Source organism: Pteropus alecto, unplaced genomic scaffold (genome assembly GCF_000325575.1).
Source record: "Pteropus alecto unplaced genomic scaffold, ASM32557v1 scaffold161, whole genome shotgun sequence".
Taxonomy (NCBI): Eukaryota; Metazoa; Chordata; class Mammalia; order Chiroptera; family Pteropodidae; genus Pteropus; species Pteropus alecto.
In genome coordinates, this window is record NW_006432943.1 from 1,952,812 (window position 1) to 1,979,206 (window position 26,395).

A 26,395-nucleotide genomic window follows, 5' to 3' on the forward strand; every position below is an offset into this window, starting at 1 on the left:
ATCGTGTCCAAGCCCTGCTGACGTAACAGTCATTAATTTTTATTGGAACCAGTTCTGGGAAGTTGTTTCTTTGTTTTGCTTTGTTTATGTCCTATTGGCTATTAAGTAGTTTGAAGTAATTTCCTTCTCTTGGACTGTAAACATTTTTTAAAGGTGATGATAATGTTTAGAATGGTTAGGGCAATTATTCTCAGCTATTAACATAAATTAATAAGTAATATCCTACATATGTATTTCATCAGTTAGGCTTCTGCAGTCAATTCAAGTGAGTCTTAGACTAGAAGAATCATAAAAATATTTGTCTTTTTTAAAGAAAGTAGATTTGAGACACTTTAGTGATTATTCTCTATTGCTTAGACTGACCTAGTTCTCTTGAATTTAAGTTGTCATAAGTCTCATTAACCATTACATTCTTTCAAGTCAAAATTCTTTTAATTGACTGATTAAAAGCACATATATATGCATTGCCTTACATCTCTAATATAATGAATGATTTAAACACCATAAAGGTTGAGTGAGCTCTTAACTAAAAAAGCAATAGGAAGTTATTTTTATACCATTGTGACTAGTTAAATATATATAAAATATTCACTGGATTATCATTAACAAACCAAAAGTGTCCTTAAATAAGCCATCACAGATGTTAAATTATGAAACATACAGCCATATTTATTTAGCGTTTGTCCATTTATACATGAACATTCTCCACTAGTAAGAAATAACCGATAAATGAATGATAGCTCAGTATGGTCTATAGTTTTTACCATGATTGCTAAAAATGAGTTGTACTGTTGGTTTTTGAGCTTTTGCTTGATTCATGCTAAAAGGCAAATAAACCATATTACTGTTAGACATGGACATCTATCTCCAGAATTACTTTAAAAGTGTGCTCAGTAGAGTTATTTCAATGTGTGAGTTTTGCATTTAAGAGACACAGGTTGAGATATGACATGTGTTGAGTCCTTCTTCTGGGCCAGGTCTCATGCTGGGTTCTTCAACTGCCTCCTGTGGTCTTCATCACAGTCCTGCAAGGAGACTGCTGCTGTCCTTCCTCTCACAGATTCTCTCACTGAAAGATTATGGTGGAGTCTGAGAATAGCCGAAAAATATTTATCCAGCATTCTTAAAAATAGTTAACCTTTAGTCCCAAGAACAAAAGCTTACAGAGAAAATACTTGGTTTAAACTTAAAAGATGAATAGCATTTTAGTCATCTAAAAATTAACTGTCATTGTTAATTACCTTGGTATGTAATCTTTGCTAACTAGATCTTCTTTTAGAAACTCCCTTACTATTTGAATTTACTTCTGATTTGTATTTGAGAAGTATCTAAGTTGAAAACAGTCTTTTTTTTATCCCTCACAAGTGACCTTTACTTTTTAAATGGTTGACTTTAGAAAGATACCGAAGTTTAGAACCAAATGAGAGAGAGATCAGTAGTCAGTCAGATGAACTATTTGCATATTTGCAGCTTTATTACTTACTATGTAATACCAATACAGTCGATGTTAGAAAATGTAGCTTAGATCTGTGCAACAAAGGACTTAACTAAATTCACCCCTAAAAAAGTTATATTTACCTACCCAGTCGTTGGCAGAACTGGACAGTTGCAGGCCACACCCAGAGCAGATCAGAGTTCATGTTCTCATGAAGCAGGCATGTGCCAAAAGGAGAGAAAGGGACTAAATTAGGAATTCTCAGTTTCTTTCCTCCTAAGTTGGTGGTCCTTCTTAGAAACAAGAAGAGCATAGATAAGCGTTGCTCTAATTATTTGTATTAATTGATAGGAAATCTTAACTCATTTACAATATGAGATAACAATTACATATTCATTGTTAATTTAAAAATGTTTATATAGCAAATTATTCAAGGACTAATGATGGTCAGTACTATATAACCTAATTTTAGATATTAAACATATTTAGGAAACAAGACCCCATTTTAGAAAACTAAAAATTCCAAACTCTCTGTTATTAGTCATATTTAATATTTTTTTCTATTGAATAGCTTCATTCAGCAGCAAATATATATTGAGCCCTACTTTATGTATGCCATTAGATTACACCATTAATTTGTTCTCCCTACGTATGCCAAAAATATTTAGTTGAGGACATACCAGGAAATTTTCTGATATTTATTTAGATGCACATTAAAAATGACCCTTCTAAAAACAAACCGTGCTATTCTCCTCTTCAGGTGAACACTGCGAAGTTACAGTGATACATACGGTTCATGTGAAGTTTAATTGAAACTATATATTTCTGAATGATTAAAAGCACATCTCAGAATCAGACAGACCTCATTTTAAATTGTCTGCTCCTCTTGGCTTAAGTTGTTCAACTTCTCTAACTCTTAATTTTTTAATCTATATAATGGGGATACTGTATAGGATTTTCTGAGCTTTAAATAACATTACATGTCAAGTATTTGAATAGAACTAGGTGTATTGTAAATGATCGTTATTTGGTAGTTATTTTTATTGAATTTGATAGAAGAAACGTTTATTCCTCAGTCATGTTTTTTTCATCTGAGTTATGAATGTCGCATATCTAATACAGAATCATCCTTTCTGAGTTGATATTACCTACCACTCTCTTGCTCAGCCCTCTCCCTTGACAGATGAAGAAACTAAGAACCAAAAACAACTTGACCACCAGTCCAGTCCCTGAGGATGAGGAACATCTAAGCCTCCTGACTTCCAGCTCCACGCTCCATTTTCTGGGGTGCACATTTGAGTAAACGACTGAAGCATTGCATATTTTTAGGAAATACCACTGTTTGTCGAAGGTGGTGAATGCATACCTAATATTTTTAGATTTAATTATTGAAGTCCATCACAAAAAAAAACCTCTTTCCTTTGCTGCCTTACATGTTTAGTATTATCTAAAATGTCAGATTTGTGTTTTAATCCCTGTACCTCTCAAACCTTATCTTGTACCATTTCCCCTCATTCAAAGCATTCCAGCTTCACTAGCCTTTTGATTCTTCAACTGTCCTAATTTTATGTCCACTTTGAGGTCTTAACAGCTCTTTTCACTGCTTGGGACTCTCTTAGCTCTTTGAATTATGACTTCTTGTCATCATTCAGTATCATCTTTCGCATCAGTGTCATCTCAGAGAGAATTTTTCTGATAACCTTCTCCCCACTCCAGGCATCCCCTTCAGTTACCCTGTTTAGTTCCTTTAGAACCATCACTATCTAACAAAATTTTCATTTTTAAATTAATTTGTTTAATGTTTGTTTCCTGTACTAAAATGTGAACTCCATGAGCACAGGAATCATTTAGTTTTATTTATCTTTGTATTTGCAAGTCTTATTTACCTTTGTATTCATGACTCCAAATATTGCCTGACATGTGTAGGAGATCAATAAATATTTATGAGTGAATGAATCAGTCAGTAATGTTGGATCATTAGACTGAAAATTGTTTATGTCATTTCAGATTAGCGAATAGGACACAGGTCTTTTTCCATAATATTGATTTGGGGTTGGTTAATTCAAACAAGACTTATCTTTTGAAAAAATTTCCTTTTGGAAATAAAGTAGTAAATGTCAGGATTTGTGTGAAAAGTTAGTTGCATTTTTAACTGTATTATTCACCCAGCATGAAGACCGCTTGAATAACCATATCTTTATACCTTCTAAGCAATGATCTATTTGTATTATGAAGCTGTCTTGAATACTCTAAGGAATAAAATAGCTCTTAATAATTTTTAGGAGCAAAATAGACATCAATATATTCTGAGTAATAGGACTGTTAACTTACTTTAAATCTATATTAGTTTAACAAAAGGCCTAATAATTTCCTGAGCAAAATATACAATTATTTTATACACACCTTGATTAAACAGTGACTTATCTCTGAGTGGAGGTAGAATGGCTAGTCAAGCATGTGTCATTGTTAAGCTTCTCAGTTTCTAATCTAACTGATTTGGTAAAGAATGTGGGTCTGTTCAACAGGCAACAGGTTAATTGTAAGCATACAACATTCATCAAAATCTTAGCAGAAAAACGATTTATTGGGGAGTTCTTAAAAAGTACAATTTATTTGTTCTTTGAAATCATTTAAAATTACTCCAGTTAGTGAACAAACTTAGATACCTGGACAGAAGTATTCCCCATAGAATTGATTTATTGTTCTTTTGGTACTTTCAGCTCAATTTGAGGGAGGTTATAAGAAACAAAGTATCTATTTTAAGAATGTAAGAAACATTTCTATTACAAGGATTTACATTATAGGTTATATCTTTTTTATTAGGATCCCTGGAAGAAAACTTTTATAGTGTAAAGAATACAACTACTTTCTTAAATATATAGTGTTCTTAGCTAAGGGCGTTGTGAACCATATAATTGACTAGGTTTTTGCTTTTGTATATTTAAGCCAAAATTCATGACCAAAACATGGCAAAGATAGAGGTCTTTTGGTCTGAGATTTTTATTTATTTTTTTCCCTAGTCTTAGTGTTTTGTTTGCTTGTGCTTGTTTTTGTTTTGTTTTGTTTTGTTTCTTTTAGTTTATATTCTCATGATACAGTTTATGGGTCCTTCAGTGCTACCTAAATGTTCTCTAGAATTTGGTTGTGGGAGCAGGCAGCATGTAAATGAACAACCATATTTAGGGAACATCCCTATAAAATGCAGATAGGGAGTACAAAGATGAGTAAGATATGTTTTCTCCCTTTGTGATGGCTTATGAACAGTAATAATACAAAACACTGCAATTAGTATTACATTAGAAAGCTATCATAATACTTTTAGAAGACACAGAATTTTCTTTTAGCTATAAAGAACACTTTTTAAGACAGTATTTCGGTATACATCTAGTTATTATACAGTAATTATAATACCATTTCTTTTCCTATGACGGCCCATTCAAGTTTCATTTTCCTTTTCTCTTTGCTGTACTCATACTGGTTTATCTTTAAGAATTATTTATTCTAAAGCTCATTTGTCTTAGATTTTTGTAAAAAACAAATGTATTTTATGACCCAAATATCACTTATGGAGTTGAGAAACAAAAAGTAGTTCAGAAGAAAATTTTTTGCTTTGCATAAGGAAACAAGAAACATTCCATTGAAAAGGTGGACATAATCCAAGCTGGGAAAATTTAGACATATTGAGATGGGGGCAGATTCATGACCTACTCACACATTTTTTTTATTCTAGTCTTTTTCCTAACAATCCTGTTCTGGGAATTATCGCTTTTAGAATTTAGAAATTCTGAGACGTAGGACGAGGTTAGTGAAGTCTATATGCAGCCTGGGAATTAGCAATTGTAGATAAGTCCCTGCTTTTCACCATCTGATGTTATCTGTGTACCATCAAAGAACCTTACCACATTTCTGTACATCCTTAATTTAGATTTCTTCAGAGAAACATAATATTTTCTGAAGTTTCTAAAGTAGATTGCCTCATTCTGTAGCATTTAGATTTCATTTATTTACTCATTAAACAAATTAATAAGTATAAGGAAATGTGGCTAGACGTGATTTATGAAAGAGTTGTATTTTAAACATATTATTCAGATCCAAAGTAACTGTGGAAGCATACTTTTTTTAACTTGATTTTCAAGTCATGCCACACATTGAAATGCACAGAATAAAAGAAAAAATTTGACAGTGCTTCATTAAAATTGTTTTTTCTCATCCACAGGTTTTTGGAAATGCTCCGCCAAATACAATGACAGAAAAATTTTCTGATCTTCTGCAGTTCACAACACAAGTCTCACGACTAATGGTGACAGAAATTAGAAGGAGAGCATCAAACAAATCCACAGGTATTTTTACAGAGACCATTGGAAACTGATTTATATGAATCGATAGTTTGGTAACAGTGCTATTAAAATTGAATAGAAAATTGACCTGATTCTAGGCACATGGATTTCAATTATCAGTCCCATTCTCATTCTTACAGGCACATTCTTCTCTTGATTTCAACATCTTCTGTTCTCAAATAGAGTGGTTCTACCAAGGCTACTTTCTTTTCCTTAGACTATGACCACTCACCCCAGTGCTTTTAACAACACTCTGTTTCCTTCTGAATAGAATCCATGACATTTCTTAGCATGACATTTAAGGCAAACCCAGGGATCTGGCCATATATATATATTTTTTTAGCTTACCCTTTTTTCTTATTTCCTTTTCTATATTTTAACCACACCAAGCAGCTTGTAGTCCTAAACATGTCTGTGCTCTTATTCCTATTCTTTTTTTATGGTACTTCACCTAGTTAGGAGAATCTTCCCCCATCTCAACATGTCTGAATCTCCCCAATTTGGTTAAGTCACAGCATTTTGATAGAATGATTCTTTTCTATTCAAAGAAAAAACTTTGTTCTGAACTACTTTTCATTTCTCAACTCCATGAGTGGTATTTGGATATGTTTCTTTATTTTGCTGTTAGACCATAAACCGTTTAGTGGTCTTTATATAACCTACAGTTTTTACTGCAGTGCTTTGCATGCACTAGGCCCTTTATGAATGCTAACTGAATTCTGTTATTCATAATTAGGTAATTTAAACTATATAAAATATCTTTCCTCTTACTCAAAATTAAAATAAGCTTTCTTGATTTTATTTACCATTAGTCACTTTATAAATTAGCAATATGTTTAAGAGATTTTATCTTAATTTTGTTTTATTTTGTTGTTTTGATTTCATAATGGTTGAGTGATAGCTTTCTTATTGAAGCATTAGACTGAGAAATTGGTGATTTAACTTCTGTTTCTAATGTCTCTTTGAGAAAATCACTTATCTTTTCAGCCCAACAAATTATTATAATTTTCCCAGTAGTAACAGTAATACCTTGTTATATAATCTTTTAAAATTTATATTTTTAAAAATTAATATAAGCACATAGTTTAAAGGGTCAAAAATTTAAAAGATTTATTAAAAACAGCATCTCCCTTCCACCATCCTCGTTCATCCCCATTTCTCACTCTGAGAGGCGATCACTTTTGAACGCTTTCTAACTTTTTTGATATGTACCTCTGTTTCTGGTTTATGGTATATGCTCTTAATTTTTCATATTTATATAATGTCTTCTGATTTTCCATAAGAGAAAATGAGACTTATATTCTCTTAATCTCACTGCCATTGCCCCACAGATACGCACTTCATAAACCCTTCCAGCAGTGCTCTATCATAATTTAATTAGATCAGTATTTGCTATATTATTGTGACTATGAAAGCACTATTCTTAGATGAGCCATATGGTATGGTATGATTACTTTTCTTGAAAACTTCTCCCCATCTCCATCGGAGTTAATATTGCCTATTATTTTTTACTAGTTTCCTGCATTTTTCTTACACATTCATCCCCTTACTCCCCTGTTTTTCTGAATCTCTCCATGTGATTGAAGAAATGAGATATTCTATCACTTTCTTTGCAAATAGCTCTTCCAGAACCTTCTGGCCTTCTTTAATCTGTAGTAGCTGCTCCTTAAGCCAGCTGCCCAGCTGTCTTTTCAGCATTCCCACTTATGTCATCCTGGGATGCCTTCCACTTCTTTGAGATGAAGCCTCTGTTTTCTGAATCTCATGACATCTTTTTTCTCAGTTATTTTCCTTACTTTTGGTAAAGTGTCTTTTCTAGCAGCTTCCTGAGAAAGGATACAGGGAGTTACCATTTTTGGTCTGGATTTTGTTGTTGTCGTTGTTTGAAAGAAATCCCATGAGTGGAAATTTCTTTGACTATTGCTGTATAAGATGTGTTCTTTCCTCTTCACCAAGGACAGTGATGCCTTTAGGCTAACAACTTTTCAGGTACTGGGCTTGGAACAAATCCCGTCACATTATGTACCATGGGAAACATAAAACTAGGGGTCAACAAGAGAGAAGAAGCCTCCCCACCGCACCTCCCATCCCCCTCCCATTCTAAAGTATAAACAACGAATGTAGTTGTATCAGTAAAGGAGCAAACTGCTTATGATCTAGGCTGTTTGAGAACTTGTTGGATGCTTATAGGAGTTGTTCAAGAATGCTGGCTGTTTAGCCCCAGGAGACTTTGATGCCAGAGGACGTTACAGGCCCTCCTACCAGAGTGGAAGCTACAATGTTATGGGAAGCTGAGCTTGGGTGCAGCACCTCTGGGGATGTAGTCGGGATTGGGGGTGGGATGTCTTAGCTAGGTCCTCTTCCAGGCACCCAGAGTGAGTTCTCAGGGTCATTTTGGAAAATCCTGTAGCTTGCATTACGTTACGTATATCCTCTTTTCGTTGGGTTTCAGATGCTAGGTTAGAAATCATTTAGTCGCAGAATTTAAAAATCATTTCTTCATCATAGTCTAGATTCCTGTACTGCTGCTAAGAAACCTGAAACTTCTTAGGTTCTTGATTCTTTTTCTGTGCCTTTTTTTTGCTTTTTCCTTTTTCTATAGAAGACTTTGGAATCCTCTCCTTGGCCCTCCTCTAAAATTCATGATAACATGGCCTTTTGGAGCAGACCCATATTTATACATTATGCTAAGTACTCATTAGACTCTTTTTTCGTTTGGAAATTCATATTCTTTAACTTTGTGGAAGTTCGATGAATTGTTTATATGATAATATCCCCCTCTCTATTTTCTTTTTCCATTCAGATATACCCCTAACACTATCCCTCCCATCTTTTTAAGTTTCCTCTTTTATTTTATATCTTTGTTTTTTGACTCTACTTGCTAAGAGAGCTCTTCAGTTTTACCACCCATCCCTTCTACGGAATTTTTTTTTTTTTTTTTTCATTTGTAACATTATAATTTTAATTTCTGAGGTTTTTTTTTTTTTTTATTGGTATCTTTTTTTTCATGCATTCTCTTAGCTCTCTGAGATTTTGTTTTGTGTTTGTTGTTTTCTTACAGATTTTCATCTCCCTACAAGGTCTTTATTTTTTTGTTGCCTTTTTCGTTCATTTGTTTTTGTGTCTGTCTTATGTTAGAGAATGTCCTCACATGCCTCATCCTTGGCCATCTGTTCCTGTATAGAATAGAAAGCTGCTGAGTAGCTTTATAATTGTGAGTGGAGCTTGCCACTCTGGGCTTCAGCCCAGGATAATCTTGCTGGGCCATTTTATTGACCATGTTTCCCTAGACCTAGACAGAGTCCTCAGAGAAGAATGTCTAGTCTCTACATAGACCACATAGGTCTGACTCTGAACATTTTGGAAGCCAAGTAGAGGAAAGGTCAAGGACCCTCAGCATTCAGTACATGCGCTTCTATTTTATTTCTATGAGCCCACAGCTGCACCTGATGTGGTATCATCATCCCCCCTCCACCCTAAACACTGCCTCTTACTCTGCAGTGAATAAACTTCCAGACTAGTATCCACATTGTATTGGGGAAATGGGGGTCTGGTAACTCTTAAATGTGCTTTCACCATTACTTCTGTGTACAGTCCCACGTTACCTATGCTTCTAAAGGTACCTAGTTGCCACCAATTCCTGAGCCTCTTGGAGGTACTGTTTTAATTTAGCTGCTTTTCTCGAGCTTGCTTTAAGATTCTAGAATTTACTGAATCAGTTACCACTAACTTCTGTGCTATTTAGTACCCAAAATATTGTTGCTTTCATCTTCCCTATTCTGAAACATTCTCTTTGTCCTTAAGGGTTTATGCTTTTTAAAAAATCCTTTTACAACCATTTTAGTGGGTATGTTAGTATACTCAAGCTGCTATAACAAAATACCATAGACCAGTGGCTTAAACAACAGAAAATTTTTTTCACAGTTTTGGAGGCTGAAAGTCCAAGATCACAGTGCCAGCATGATCATTTTCTGGAGATCTCTCTCTTGCTGGCTCGCAGATACAGCCTTCTTGGTGCAGCCTCCAGATGAGGCTGAGAAAGAGAACTCTGTGCCTCCTCCTTTAAGGGCACTGATCCCATAAGTTATGAGGGCCTCACCCTCATAACTTCATCAGAATCTCATTACCTCCAAAAAACTCCATCTTCAAATAACCATTACATCAGGAGTTAGGGCTTCAACATACGAATTCTGGGGAGACACAATTCAGTCCGTAAACATGAGGTTTGGGGAGAGAGCAGAGACCAATACATATCTTTAGCCTTCCGTCTTGAACTGGAGTCCATTAAGGAATTTTGGAGCAACAGCCATTAAGTATTTTTAGACTGAAGAGAGAATCCCTTATTCAGAAGCAGTACATTATATGAATTCATGTGTGGATTTTAAAACGAGATGGTTTTGATTATATTTGCAGTCCTTGAAGCAAGTTCAGTGAAAGGTGGCAAGATTGTTTAAGGTAACTTTCCTGCCCATCTTCTCCCTTTCTCCACCTAAAATTGTATTGCATCCTTTATCTCCTGATTTCAGTTACTCCTGTACAAGTAAGAAGTTGGTCTTAAATATAAGATTTGTATGTTTTATACTTTTTTAGCTGTTTTAAATAAGGAAAATTTCTCTGTCATAAGTTGACTCCTGTCATTGCATTTTCTTTCTTGAATATTTCTAGATTAGAAAGAAAAATTCCCCAAACTTTATTTATGCTAACTTCTCTGTTGTTGTCTTCGTAAATACCTAATCTGCATGTTTGTAGAAAAACCTTTTTCTATGTTAGAGAGTTGTTTTCCTAAATTCCTTTGTAATTTTATATCCATGGGGCAGTTTTTTAGAAATAATGAAAAGTATCTTAAATGAAGTAGATGTCTCATTGTAAATTACAGTAATATACAAAATTTTTAAAACTTTATTTTGAAATAATTATAGGCTTACAGGAAATTACAAACATAGTACATAGAACCCCCTGTGCCCTTCATACACCTTTATCCATTGATGACATCTTATTTTCCCAGGTATTTTTAAGGTATATTTTTTCATATTATGTAATTCCATGTAATTTTTAATTTTAAACTTTTGAAATTTATTAACTTCAGAATCCAGCGAGATTTAATTCAACTTGGGGAAGATTTACCTCCACAAGAGAAATCTTTCCTAATCACACTAAGTCAAATAGCTCATTTCTCTTCTTTCCTCACACCAGTTCATATACTTTTATTCAGTCACCTTGAATACTTCCTTTAGAGCTTTGTCATCGTCTGAAAAGTATCTTGTTATTTACTTGTTTAATTTTGTTATCTGTTTTATTCACCCCTGTATCATCTACAAGAATGCTCATCACAAATTAGGTGCTCAGTAAATTTTTACTGACTTTGACATAAGATCCTCCCCCCACCCCCCGCCTTTTATTTTAATGCTTTGGCAATTGAAGCAGTGTTAGAAAAGCCAGCCTTACTGATGTTCAAGAGAAAAAAGCATAATTTTGGAGTATCTCTTCAGTCAGCCTTAACAAAGCCCAGCTATGGGAATCCTTGTTCTCTTATTTTTAGTCTTGAACATTGGAAGTCTCCTTTGATCATTGTCATTATCAAAAATACTTTTATGGAGATTTTTTTAAATCTTTTGTGGTAAAAAATTCTAGATTTTCAAGATCTGGGTAAATCCTGAATGATCTTACTCATATATCTCATTTTGATTTTCTAATTGACTGATTTTATTGTGGCTTAAAAAACACATAACATGATCTCTACCCTCTTAACAAAATTTTAAGTGTACAGCTCACTATTATTATCACAGTGTTGTGCAGCAGGTCTCTAGAACTTTTTCATCTTGCATAACTGAAATGTTATACTCACTGACCAGCAACTTCCCACTTCCTCTTCCTCTCAGCCCTTGGCAACCACCATTCTACTTTCTGCTTCTATGAATTTGGCTACTTTTGATATCTCACATAACCTTTATTTTACAGGAAGTTATCATTGACAGTAGTTGTTATAATGTACACACACATGATTTTTTTTTCCAAAAAAAGCAAGTTAAATGAGCCCTCTATTCTTTTGAAAGATGGCTATATTTGTTTTGCATTCAGGCAAGATTTTCTTTGCAGAGCTCCTCTGAATTTGGTGTGGAATACTTATTTTGTTTGTTTACCCGATCACTACTCACGTATCAAGTCTTTTTATCAGATAGCTTCTAACATGGTTTGTAGATATTTCAGTAGGAACCATGCTTTTCTGAAGTTCTGTTGTTTAAATCTATCATTAGTTAGTAAAAATGGAGTATCAATATGCAAAGTGGATACATGGACTAATATGTAATACATGAGGCATCTTCACAGTTGTAGTTCTCTATTGGTTGTTTACTATGTGTAGCTTTTGTTAAAAATATGTAGTTACTCTCAATTTATTTGAGAAAATATATAATTTTGTGACCATGTTGTTTACAGGGTATAGCTTAAGATTTTTTCCCATCTCAAGTAGTTATTTAATTTCAACCATGCAATCTGCTTAATTCTAAGGGAATGTGATGAATTTACATCATTGAAGCAGAAAATTCCTACCTGTGAAAAAAATAATATCTTTAGTTTATTATTAATGACTTTGCTGCATGAAAGGTGCCACTGTTAAACCCAGTGATAAAGTCTGCAAATGGGTAGCGGCCTGGTGATGGAGAAGCCCGGTGGTGATGACCACAATTGGTATCTCATACAGCATCTTGTGGCGGGATTAGTATAATGTAGTGAATCCCCAATTAGACAACCCAGCCTTTTTTTTTAAACAGAAAAACAGTGTTCCCCGCTGTCCTCCAAGGATTTCAAAGCCACAACACCTTCAGGTAATTTTATTCCCAAGATGTGGTTATGTGACATCAAATGAAAAGAAGCATGAAAGTTATGAATTCTAATGCTGTTTTTCTGACTAACTTATGGAAGGTTTTTTTGTGTGTTGGGGATGGGAAGGGTTGTTTAGGGCTTGATTTCTTCCTTAATGAAATAAGTATAATACTATTGACATAACTCACATTGTCATCTTAAAGCATAAGTTTGAAAATGACTATGCTTTAAATGGACTTTGCAAAGGAGAAATGGATGTATTGTACTTATTATTAACAATTTTTATGTTCCGATTATTCTGAACGCTAATTGAATTCACTTACATTCTCTTGGTGTAGACTGGGAACTTAAATTTATTTTAAAATTGTCTATATTCTAGTCTTATTTTATCTAATAATGATCTCTATTAACTCCATTTCTGTATTTTTTTAGTCTAACTATATGTATTGAAATGCAGTGTGAAAGCTAAAGCTGGAATCAAATGATTGGCAGCTCTCAATATGTAATAATATTAGTATGTTTCGTCATTAACTCTTATAACCTTAAGTTATCATTTAATCCATTTCCCATTTAGAAAAAAAGTGCAGCTCGCTACCAGCAATTAATTTTACACAAACATGCTCTTTAAGGCTGAAGCAAATCTGACTGGTTTTCAATGTGAAGATAAAATATAAAAACTGTTCTTGGAGTTATTTCTAAATAGAACTTGTCTCTAATCCTAATGTAACAGAAATGTATACATAAATCAGATTCATCAAATGAATCTTCTGCTAACAACTGTTCGAGAGCGATGTTAACTCACACGTAGAAATGCTACGTTTTCTAGGATTTGACATTTTCAGCAATCAAGAATTACTATATTTGTAAATGGAAATACCACTACTAAAAACAGAATGCTATAAATAGGATGATGTCATTTGTTTCCAAAGACTATCAGTATACCAGACTGATGCGAAAATAATAATAAAAGCAAGATATTTCATGACAAACTTGGGGGTAAGTTTAGGACAGTAATCCACAAGTTATCTCAGGGTAAACGCTGCAGCCACAAGTGCCACTGGCGACTATTCTTGGGGCAAATGGGAAATGGGCTAAATTTATATTTATTAAATATAAATGAAATTAAAAGGTCGTAATGCAATATTTTTTTTGACTAACAGTTTTCTTTTTTTCAAAGTTTTAAGAAACTGTGCTTTATGTAACTTAATTTAAAATTATTTTCTGGCATAAATAATATTTCTAAGATACCACTAAATATTTTGCACTTTTACAAGGACCTTCTTGACTTATTTAAAATAAAAAGTAGGAGATCCTATTAAGATGTTTGAATGGCAACATACTGAAATAGCAGGTGAAAAGAAAATCTTCTAAATGCATTTGTTATGTAGAGATGGTTTATTTTGTCACTGCGAGTTTAAGATCTCCCCCATATCATTCAACCCCAACCAGTTATTCAGACCTTTTTGTCTGTATAAACATATAATTCAAAGCCAAATAATAGAATTTTATTTTTATGCTGTTGTAACTTAGATCTTCTCTATGTTCTTATCAAAAAGAATACTAAAGTTAGTAGAGTTGTAAAAGGGATACTGTTAATAATTACACAGCCTTGATCCTTTTCACAGTTTATTTTTATGTGTATTATCGTATTTAATCAGCTCAGCAATCCATTGAATTATTGCAGTTTTGAATAACAAACTGAGCATTGGGGATTTTTAAAATCTATAACTTGTCTTTTCTTACCTTGAAGAATACCTTAATGTTCATTGTTAACCAAAACAGAAGAAACCACACACTCCTATAAATGCCTTTGATCAAATAAATAGAACTGTTTCAAGCCAAGAGGACATTTTTGGTGTTTTGGTTCTCGAAATAAGCATTAGCATTCATTGTTCATAATTAACAACTTATTGAATAGCAATGAAAATAAATATTTGTCCAATTTTCTTTTAACATTAATGGTGTTAAGTAATACGGATGGAATTCAAATTAATTCAAAATGAGTCTTATCTATAGGTTCCTAGCTTCCGTACCAGGAAGATAACTTTATCTCTTAAAGTGGGTTTAGTTCTTTAAAATCTTTTTCCCCTTGTCTGTGAGAAGCATAAGTGATATTGACCAGTTCATTTACTAACACATTTTTTATGAGAGAATTTCATTACATAGATATAACTATGAAATAATCGATTAAAGACTGAAAGGTTTTTCAGAGATGTTGAGTTACAAAATTGGAAATATGCAATTTAAAACCAAAGTTGCCTAATTGTGAAGAAGCCTGAGAAATGAAAGCATAGCGTGTCGGCCTTTGAGAATTTTAGCTAACTGGGAAGAAATTGTCTTCCTCACATGAGTATTTTATTCCTATCAAGGAAAGAGGGCTCATCTAATGTAGCAGATGGCTAGGTCTGTTGTACTTCTGTTAGAAAAAATTGCAGATCACTTTTTACCAATATTGCAAACCATAGCTGCTTAAGTAGGTTTCTCACTGGTGTTCTTTTATTTGCTTTCTCCCCTCTCTCATGACACCTTCACAATTTTATCAGCCTTAATCATTACTTTCTTTGTATCACTCCCCTTTTCAAAACTTTCAGGAATCTCTATTACTCATTGTAAATCCAAACCTCTCAATGTTCATAAGAAGTTGAGCTCAGTGAGTCCTTTCTTAATCTCCCTAGACTGGTGTATTCACTCACTTAACAGATATTTATTAAGTGCTCACTTAGTGCCAGTGACATGCTTCATACTGAGGGTCATAGTGACCAAGACAGACACGGCGTCTGCTCCCATGGTGTTTACTTTTTAGAGAAGGGCGAGAGACTATAAATCAGTGAATATATAAATGTAATTTCAATACTCGTGAGACATTAAATGTTAGAAATAAGCCAGGCTTCTGTTGGCTTTCCTCTTTTCCAGTAATTTTTTTATCACTATCTTTTGTCTCTTACAGGCTAGACAGTCTGGACTTGAATATAAGTTCTGTCACTGACTAGCTATGTGACTCTAGACAAATTACTTCTCCGTTTCTCAATTTATATTATTATAAGGGATATAATAATAGAAAATAACTCATAGGGTTATTGTAAAGATTAAATGTAATAAATCTGCAAATACGTAAAACAGTGTTTGTTATACAGTGAAGATTCAGTAAAAATAAGCTATTTAAAACATTTTCCCAATGGAATATTACCCAGCCATAAGAAGAAATGAAATACTGCCAATTGCAACAACATGGATGACCTTGAAATAATCATTCTAAGCGAAATAAGCCAAACAGAAAAGGTCGAAAATCACATGGTATCACATATGTGGGATATAAACCTGAAAGCAACAGATGAACAGGACAAACAGAGACTCATGGACAGTGGACTAGTGGTTACCAGAAAGGAGGGGGGAGGGGGAAAATAAAATGTTAAAAGTAAATAAATAGGTATAAAAAATAATAAAAAATAAAACATTTTCCTATTAAAATGTTCCTTCGAATAGAAGAGTATAAAGTAAAAACGTGCCCAGCACAGTACCATATGTAAGTCTTGTAAGACTTGCATTTATTCAATTATTTAATAAAATACTTTTATCTTAATTGTCTTAAATGAAAAAAAAAAAACCTCTAAGGCAATCGAAATTCTATTTATTTTACATTGTCTGTCTTTACAAAGTGTGTTAAGTATACATTAGTGACTTATCAGTTAGTTTAAACAGATAGAACTTATTTTTTGACAACTTAAATTCATCATGTTTTATCAATATAAAAATAGACAAACTTTGTGCTGATGAAATTAAGTGGTTGGTTAGAGATTTATCTATTTTCTTTTATCTTTAAAAACATAATCAACTAAATTCACTTTGAAGGATTCTTGCAGTGTTAGAGTTCTACGAATGATTCTTTCAAGGTCTTTTGTTCCTACTGTCACTGCTCAAGTCATCCCTTATATGTATCACCAAGGCAGCCTCCTGATTTGTTCCCCAACCCCCAGTTTCTTTACCCTTTCAGTTTGTCATGTATTTTACTACTAAATTAATAGTCTAAGAATAATCCTTTCATCATCCACTTTACTCAAGAAACTACATTTGCTCCCTCTTGCCCAGTCAAATACAGCCCTTAGTTTACCTTCCTTCATAAATAGATGTTGTTTTTTTATCATTAATGTTTGATATAAACTCCTAATTCTCAACATAATGCTCTTTTTAGAATGTTAACCCAGTGTTATTACAGTTCTTTGTCTTCATCTATACATATTAGGCCGATTCCTCTACCTACACTTTTGTTTTAATACTGTTCTCCTAAACTCTCTGTTCCTTTTCCTCCCTCCCGCTTCCTAGACAAATATACACAGGTTTCCCCTGTTATCCAAAAGTATAGGGCTTGCCTATGAAACCTTTTGTAAGCTAAAATGTAAGTGAAGTACAATTACTATTAATTTATATGGAAAAAAATTTGAGTGTTCCCAGACCCTTAAAATAGCCTACTGAATTATACCAAATAACACATAAAACCAAAAATAACACTATCATACAATAAAAGCAGGAAGGATTTGATAAAAACACACCATGTTTTGTATACCCATTAGTCCACTCAAGCAACAGAATTTTCATTTTGTTACTGGATGCCACCTAAATGAACTACTTTGCTACTAGCAGAACCAATATTAACTGCTGCTGCTTTCAATATTCTTTCTCTCTGCATGTAAACAGTATGAATATTGGACCCAGGCAGGTTCAACGCATGCAACATGTCTTTATTTTGTTCACCATGATTGAAACGCTTAATTACACTAATTTTACACTAAACATTAACACATACAAGCCAATTTTACACTAAACATTAACACTCTTACGAGCTCTCTTTGTCTTTTCTAATACCTTAAGTTACGTCTTGCTAACGGATGCACAAAATAAATTGAGAAAAAGCACAGATGCTCATAGACACAGTTCAAAATGATGGCAGCTTGATACTGAGCTGCTGTTTGTAGTTCCTGGGGGAAGGAGCTCGGTTTTGTCACTCCCACTGCTGAGGATGTGCTTCCTCTGTAACAGCTCACTGCAAAATCAACGCCAAGCACTATTTTCACTTTTCTCCTTTTGTAGTAAAAGCGAAAATCCTTTTCTGGTTTATTTTGGTTAGTGAAAACAGGTACTGATGCAGGTCTTTTGTAAAACCGAAGTGGCCTAATGTGAACTGTCAAAAGCAGAGGGTACCTGTACTTGTTTTCCAGGCAGGCTTACCTCAGATTTTATTTCATGACTCTTTTTGACTAGTTTGTGACATACTTTTTTCTAAAATATATAAGGTAACTTTTACATTTCTATATTGATATGATGATATGCTATAAGGGCTCATGTATACCATTAAAACATTGCTCTTTTTAACATGTTTTATGTAGGGCATGTAATACGTACTTAGTAAATGATCATTTCTTTGCAAATTTAAAGGAAGAACCTCTTTATATGTGATTTCTCCCTCCCCGTTCCCCCTCTCCCCTCGACACACACATCTCTAATAGCTTTTCTTTGGTATTATAGAGGCTGCAAGTCGGGCCATTGTCCAGTTCCTGGAAATCAATCAGAGTGAAGAAGCCAGTAGAGGCTGGATGCTTCTGACAACAATTAATTTGTTAGCATCCTCTGGTCAGGTGAGTTCTTTGTTTACAAGTTTGATAACTCAACCTCTTTTTTTATGGATTTTGTAACAAAATTTATTATCATAGCCAATTAAGGTTTTATGATAATCATTGTATTCTTCTAATTTTTCTTACACAATATTTCAAGCTTCTCACAGCATCCCTAAGAGGTTGATGTTTCATGCATTTTACACATGAGGAAATGCCTAACTTAGAATAGTGTTTTTTATCATTGTCATGTCATAACAGACAGAGAACATGATACCATTTGTACAGCACACGGAGCAGAGAAATGGCTCACCCGTGACTGGAGACAAGTAGCTCAGGAGCTCTGACTTCATCAGGCCCAGGCCACCACTTCCATAACCCGGGTTAGGGAAACTCTGGTTTAGAAGACTCATCTACGGTTCATCTAAGGGCATTTAGCTAATGAGAAATAAATTACTTGGAAAACACTTTAAAATTTTTCTAATTTTTACAGAAAATAAGAAAGTATTGTTATTTTCAGTATAATGTTTATTTTCTTCCCACTTGATTTATCCTGGAGATTGTTTTCTTTCCCCTTCTAAATCAGCTTTAAGCATCTGTCATGGTACATGTTGCTTGTACTCATTTATGAGCTATTTGAATACCTGATTTTTGGCCTGTGATGTTTTGGGGGTGAAGGAAATTTTTTCAGCTTTCTAAAATCCAGAGTATAATTACCAATCAGAGTCAATACCGACCTTGAGAATGACTGTTGTCTAAATTAAAATGGGCTTTTAAACACCTCACATTATTTAATAATGGCATTTAGAAAGGTGACTGTGGCACCAGTCACAGCAGAAACAATGCATATTTCTTAGTAACCATATCCTTAAACTAGTCACGAGCTCCAGGTAAGTAGCATGTAGACTTTTTTTCCCTTGGAACGATTATTTCCTTTTTTGCTCGCTATTTTTGTTTGTTTTTTAAATCAGAAAAGGAATCAGACCAACTTGTCCTGATTTACATGGTACTTTCTGGATTTTTGCATAGGAACCCTGCATCCCAAGAAACCAATAGTGCTGGGCAAAGAGAGGATCACCTAAGTAACTTTCATATAGTCCTAAAGTGGACCATGATTTCCTTGTATCTATGATCATCAAAATACCAGTTTTATTTGCGGTTGATGGTAGTTATAAATGCTGCTATATCACTGTACCAAAATTTGGTTAGGTTTAGAATAGCATGTAAACTAATTTTTAATTGTAATATTTCTAAGTTTTATTTATGTTTTCTGTAGGTGCTGTATTTCTCTTTCTTGGTTGTGAGCAGAAACTGTGACTAATATGCCTAACATATTAAAAAGTCAATAAATGTAGATTAATTTAAAATGTGCACACTTGGTTAGATCACCTTAAAAATAGAGAAGAATCAGAAAAAACCTAATCACTTTTAAAAAACTACAAATGTTGCCAATTACCAGTTTGACTACCAACTTGTACTTTTAATCTGTCAGTTTTAAGATAGAAATGAAAAATCATACCATTTTGCTTAATGGGAAGGGAAAGCTACCAATAATCTTAACTGGGAAAAAAGATGTTTTAAAATAAAATTTGGTGTTGTGTTTTGAGCTGATGTTTTTATTTGTATGCCATTTTCTGTTTGCAGCAGTGAAATACAAAGATGACTAAAACATGGTTTCTGAATCAACATGTAGATGACAGAGATGAAGTAGATGAAGATAATACCTTAAAATGCAGTAATGGGTTATATGTAGTGCTATGAAAATAGAAATATGAGTTATAAATTTTGAGGGTCAGAATAGGAGGAAAGATGGAGAAAAAGTTTCAGTCATGAGCAGACATTTAAACTGAATGTTAGACATATGAAGACATTGGCCATCTAGAAATAATAAGCAGTGAAAGAGCAGAGTTTTTAATATTAGTAGCAGGAAATGGTATTGGATATGTAGAAAGGGGTCAGATCTTACAGGAGATTGTCGTTCAGGCTCTCTGTCCTCTCCATCATCATGCTGCTACATTAATTCCAGGCCCATCTGTCATATGGTTTTCTGTATTACTTTCCTAATTACCCTGGCCTTCCTGCTCTTTATATCTAATTTATGATCTACACTATCACCAGCTAATTCTCTGAAATCTGTTTCTGTTTCTGTTTCTGTTACTCCTTTGTTTGTAACACTTCATTGGGTCTCCAGTGCCAACAAAATAAAAGTCAAATTAGAATGGGAGACGATATTCATAGGTCATTGAACATATGTACTGTGGACCACATAACCAGCTCTCTAACCTAAGGCAGGGTATGTAAGTGATGGCCTTGGTTGCTTCATTTGTAAAGTAAGGATAATGCAGTAATAGAATCTACCTCATAAGGGATGATTTGAGAAATAGATGAGATAATGTAAATTAAAGTGCTTAGCCTTATACTTGTTATATAGTAAACACTCATTAAAGATTAGCCATTATGATTGTGGCTTTTCAGGAGTAGGCAATTTTGGATTCAAGTTCCTGAATCATATTGTACCATATTGTCTAACCTCCTGTGTATCATCCAAGTGATCTTTTCCCTCTTATTTTAGTTCCTACACTTTTCCATTCCACTCCTGGCAGTATTTATCATTCCTTTTATATTAGCCTGTATGTACAACTACTGTTACACTTAAAAGATTAAATCACAGTTATTGACTCACCCTGCTTCTGCTAGTAGACCACGGTATTCCGAGGGACAGGGATGCATGCCCAGCTCCCAGCATACTGCCTGACATTCGATAAATGTTTGACGAAGTCAATAAACTAATGAACAGATGGTGCCAACCTGTTGATCTCCAGCATGACAAAACTTTTTATTCCAAACTGCACCATGGAAAAAATTTTGTTAATTATTGATAGCCTACTTTTTAACAATACTGTTAAATGTTCACCATAAGAAGGTCTGGAATTTCTTTGTCTAGAAATTTTTGAAAATGACATAGAGATTTTTCTTTGTATCAGTGATGGTTATATCCCTCATGTCCTTCCAGCCCCAACAATCTACAATAACAGTAAAATTAAAGTGATAAGCAACTGATAATATATAATTTAGTTCCTAATATGTCTTATATTGTTATCTTATATAATCCTCATATTAACCCTAAGAAGTATGTACCATTATATCCATTTCATAGGAGAGAAAAGTGAGGTGCAGCAAAATTAGTTTGTCCAAGTTCATGGTTAAATTTTTTTTCCCCTAAATCCTAAAGCTTATGTTTTTTGAAACATGCTCACTCTTAATAAATAAATAGTAAACTTAATAAATAACAAACATCTCTATTTGATTAAAGCAAATTTGTCCAAATGGGGAAAAAAGTATTTGTCAGCATGGATTCATTTTAAAACATTTTTCAGGCATTTGAAAAGTTATGTTGATATATAATTTTTTGGGTTAAAATTTGAGAGTTAATAATGATTTAACTTCTGACTTAAAATTTGTGAGCTTACTTAGCTGTACCAATTACAGTTATATCTGTCTGTCTGTCTACTTATTCATTTATTTATTGGTTTGTTTTCCAGAAAACTGTGGACTGCATGACAACGATGTCAGTGCCTTCCACCCTGGTTAAATGTTTATATCTGTTTTTTGACCTTCCACATGTGCCTGAGGCAGTTGGAGGTGCACAGAATGAGCTACCTCTAGCAACTACTCCAGAAAGTTTTTGTACAGGTATGGAAGGTGCCGTTTGCCTGGCCATCTATACTACTCTGTTTAAAGTGAGACAGGTGCATTCTTTAAATAAATGTTCTGTCTATTCCATTTTCTGTAGTATTTCATATTGTTTATTATTAACTGCCTTTATCTCATGTAATGTCACATTTCTTGAACCTGCACACTTCTTTTGAGGAATATTTGAATGGCAAGTTTAACAAGTTTGTTTCTCTGACAGATTCATCTATTAAGATTACCTTTGATATAGCAATAACATTTCTGAAATGAACTAAGCAAGGAAAACTTTTATTGATAATCATTAAGTTTCCGGTAATAAATTCTCTTTTATTGCTGTCTCTACACAGGAAGTCCCTAGCCTGTAAATATTTAACTTATAAAAGATGGTTTATTTTAGTGACTGCTGCTACATCCTCTGTTCCTTGCCTGAAAAGCCCTTCTCTCCCACTGTTACCACTATTCCTTTAATAGCATTAGTGGTTAACAAAGGTTTAAATAGACCTTTGTTAGCTAGCCTGGAAATATTGTCCTTTTGATCTCATTTTTTGGGAGGGAGTTTTCAAAACAAGCAAACTACAAACAGAGCTACAGTCTGCCCATGGGACTAATATAGTATTAAAAAACACACGTTTGACATAAAAAGACAAGTACTGCATGATTCTACTTATGTATATTTAACGTGGTCAGACTCTTAGAAAATAGAGTAGTGGTTGTCACAGGCTGGGGGATGAGAGAAAAGAGTTGTTTTTACTTGGTATAGAGTTTCAGTTTTGCAAGATGAAAAATTTCCAGAGATGTGTTGCATAACAATATGCATGTGGTTAACACTACTGTGCTCTATACTTAAAATGATTAAGATGGTAAATTGCATGTTATGTGTTTTTTTACCTCAATTAAAAAAAACCCTACACCTTGAATCCAGTTCCCTAAAATTATGTGACCTAAGATGTAGATTTCTCATCTCTAAAATGAAGATAATAATAACCACCTAAAGGTTTTTTTTGTGAGGATTAAATGAAATAATACACAAAGCTACAGTTCTCTGCTTAGGACACAGTAGATAGGAAATAAAAGTATCTGTGATTGCTGCTGTTGCCGCCACTGCCACCACCATCCTCAGGCAGGATAGGAAGAGAGAACAGAGATGGCCGGGACACACCGATCAGCAGTAGATAGGGTGGAGCCAGGTACAGATGAGGATCACACCTTGTGTTCCTGGGGTGTTTACTGTAGGAATGACTTGGCTTTGTAGAGGTGCTAGCAGTGAAAGGACAGGAGAGAAGAAGGCTGAGGCAATTTTAGAAAGGAAAAGAGGATTATCAGTAAAATATTAATTGACCAAATATTTACTGAACACTTGATTTATTAGATACTTTTGCGCTAGTGGTTAACTTAAATCTATTTTCTCATATACTTTGCAAGAAAACTCAAGACGTTAGAACTTTTGTTTTCCCCCAAAATGGTAATGTGAGCAAATGGCAGAAATAGGATTAGAATTCAGGTTTATCCGACTCTCAAATTAGATTGGATAAGAAAAGCAGTGGGAATAAAATGGAGGAGTAAATCTCAAAGGAATTAAAGCTGCTTTTAAGACAGTGCTTATGAATGTAGTGGGTGAATCTTTGCTGATTAGACTAGTAGCCCTATTTCAATAAAGCTCTTCTAAAGAAGTAATTAATGCTTTAAGTAATAAATGGAAATTGAATTATATACATAAAAATACATATAAATTATATTTTATATATATAAATAAATATAGCAAAGATATTTTTCTAAAACTTAAAAAAAAAATTTTATGTCTGAAAGCAGTGGGTGCTGACTTTCAACTAAATGTGAGATTCATTTTAGCATATTGGAATCATTGAGTGTGAAGGCCAAAAGGGACCAAAAGAGAACTTAAAGCAAACTCCCCAGATATGGAAACTGGTAGCCATGGCGTGACCCACAGCAGGAGCATGGCGGTGATGGGAACCCGGCTCCCCCACCTCCTGGCCCCAGCTCCTTTAGCGCATCACATCACTTCCCTTTTTGAGTGTCTCATCACAGGCTGGACACTGTTTTCAACATTTTGTCTAGAAAATCATTGGAGACAAACTTACTACATGTTTTCAGAACAGTGTTTTTGATAGATGAAATTCCTAGTTTATATTATGTGACAGATGGTTTCCTGGGACCTTTCCAATCGGTACTGCTTCACATAGGCATTTGTTTTTTGTTTTCGTTTGCATTGATGTGACCAATTTTTGCTCTGCCACAGTTGTTGGCTAGACTTTGTAACAGAGTCCCTACAAATAGACGTGGTAGTGTATGGGCAGAAGAGGAATGAAATGCAGATGCTTGTTTTCTAGTCTATATAATGAAGGATTATACTAGATAATTTATAAGAATTTTTTTTCCCTTTAAAGTTTAAGAACCAGTTAAAAGTCAACAAATTCAAGGAATTAAATCCACTTTATTTTTGAGAACAAAGATTTGATTTGGAAAACAGTGTTTTATTTTTGGGTTTGTTTTTATGTTACAGATCATAGAAATGACATCCATTTCTGTAATCACATTAAGGGAATTGTGAAAACCATCAAAAAGTAAAATCAAAACTGTACTCTTCTGAGCATATATCTTTTTTGTTGCATTTGACATATATAGGAAAAGATATACATATTACGGTATTAATGGACATTCAGTATCCAACAGTTTCTCCTGGCATTATTTTGTAGGAGGAATGCCTGTAATACTGATTTTATAAATATTTTGTTGTTTGTCTGAATCCTTAATCTTTTTTTTTCTTCTTGATACTTGGCATCTATAAATTAGAAAGCTCTTATATTTAAGTAAATTTTTGCATTGAAGGAAATAGCAATAACAAGACCTAGCTTTCTCAGATGAAACATGATATTTCATGTTTTTCTATGTAGCAGTTTCCCCCACAGATTTTGAGATATTCAAATTTCATGAAGTACTTTCTTTCAAGACAATAAAATTATTTTGTAAATTATAGTTACTGTATTCACATTATATATTTTTTAAAATATTTAGATGATAAAATTTAACTCAGAAAAGAAAAGTTAACTTTTCCTGGCACTGAATTGAAATTAGAAGGAAAAAAATCCATTGAGTATGGAAACCATTGCCAAATTCGCAAAGTATCAGGCCATGAGTTACGAGCATTTGTGTGGTATATATTTTACAAATCAGAGTTAAGGCATAAGTTCTCATTCCAGAGTTTAAGAAGTTTTGAACCTTCTTAAAAAGTGAGGCTTTAGAAGATTTTTGGCTATTAGTTGTAATTAAAAGATACTTCTGAATTATGTTGATTGCGTTATTCTATTATTCCCTTCTACTTGTATAAAAATTGGAACAATTTGAAAATACTTCTACTTTTAAAGACATGTTTTATTTCCTCATGTCTCTAAAACTCACCTTTTTAGAGAAGAAAATTGCATTTCACCGATGACAGACTAAGAATTAAAGCACTAAACTAGAAAACTAAACTGTTAACCTTGAGTGTTACTGTTGATTTATGCCACTTCAGTGTAAGGTATGCAAAAATACCATGGTGAAGAGAAGATAGTAAACACAGAACATTTTTTTAAATAAGCTGATTAAAGTAGAGCTGGTTTACTGTCTTACCATAATCTCTAAATTATAAGTGTCTTTTTAAATGTTGCCTATGTTAGAGTACTCATCATGGTGGCTTTAATGGTATCAGTGTTAATCCGGAACTTTCAGAGTTTTTAATGGTCAGATCTTGTCCTTTTCTAGCTCTTCCCTTTCCCCAACCATTCATTTATTTATATGCACATTTGTTTTATTTTTCTTTCTTTCTTTTTTTATTTTTCTTTTTTAGATCTTAGTGAAACTCTGCAGTTTTGTTTCTCCGGCGGAGGAGCTGGCTCAAAAAGATGATCTCCAGCTTTTATTCAGTGCAATAACCTCTTGGTGCCCCCCCTATAACCTGCCTTGGAGGAAGAGTGCTGGAGAAGTCCTTATGACCATATCCCGTCACGGTCTTAGTGTCAATGTAGTAAAGTATATTCATGGTGAATATCTTTTTATGTGCTCATTTTAGGTGCTCTAAATTTCTTCCACTTCTCTCTTTTTCATATGATGACAGATTTATTTTTATCTCTCAATTCTCCAAAGATTCTATTTTAAGTTAAAATCTATTTTTGCCAGAAGAAAAAAAAATATTTTTTTATTCGTGAGGAATTTCAAATGTAAGAAATTTTCATTCAAATGATGGATATATGCAGAGTTAACATAATTTCATTGTCATGTAAATGTTCGATTATAATGTAAGTCCTATGTCGTAGCCTATTCTTCCCTTCTCTTTTATTGAAAAAAGTTTTTTGAGATGGTATAGTTAAAAGTCTTTCTGAAGGTATCTCATAAGTAGACATATAATCTGTTTGATTCATCATAAATGAAATTAGATGCATTCTTTATCAGCACTAGGGAGAAAGTGTCCATTCTGTCTCTTGCCTTCATTACTGTGTTAAATTTCT

General features: G+C 33.7%; 1 protein-coding gene across 1 annotated transcript in view; it reads left to right on the forward strand.

Moving 5' to 3' along the window:
* Positions 1–26,395, forward strand: part of WDFY3 (WD repeat and FYVE domain containing 3) — a 202,428-nt gene that overhangs the window by 53,686 nt on the left and 122,347 nt on the right. Inside the window, 5 exon segments of the mRNA XM_015586089.2 lie at positions 5,652–5,775; positions 18,115–18,224; positions 21,743–21,867; positions 21,869–21,893; positions 25,738–25,930. Coding sequence (XP_015441575.1) covers positions 5,652–5,775; positions 18,115–18,224; positions 21,743–21,867; positions 21,869–21,893; positions 25,738–25,930 — 577 coding nt within the window.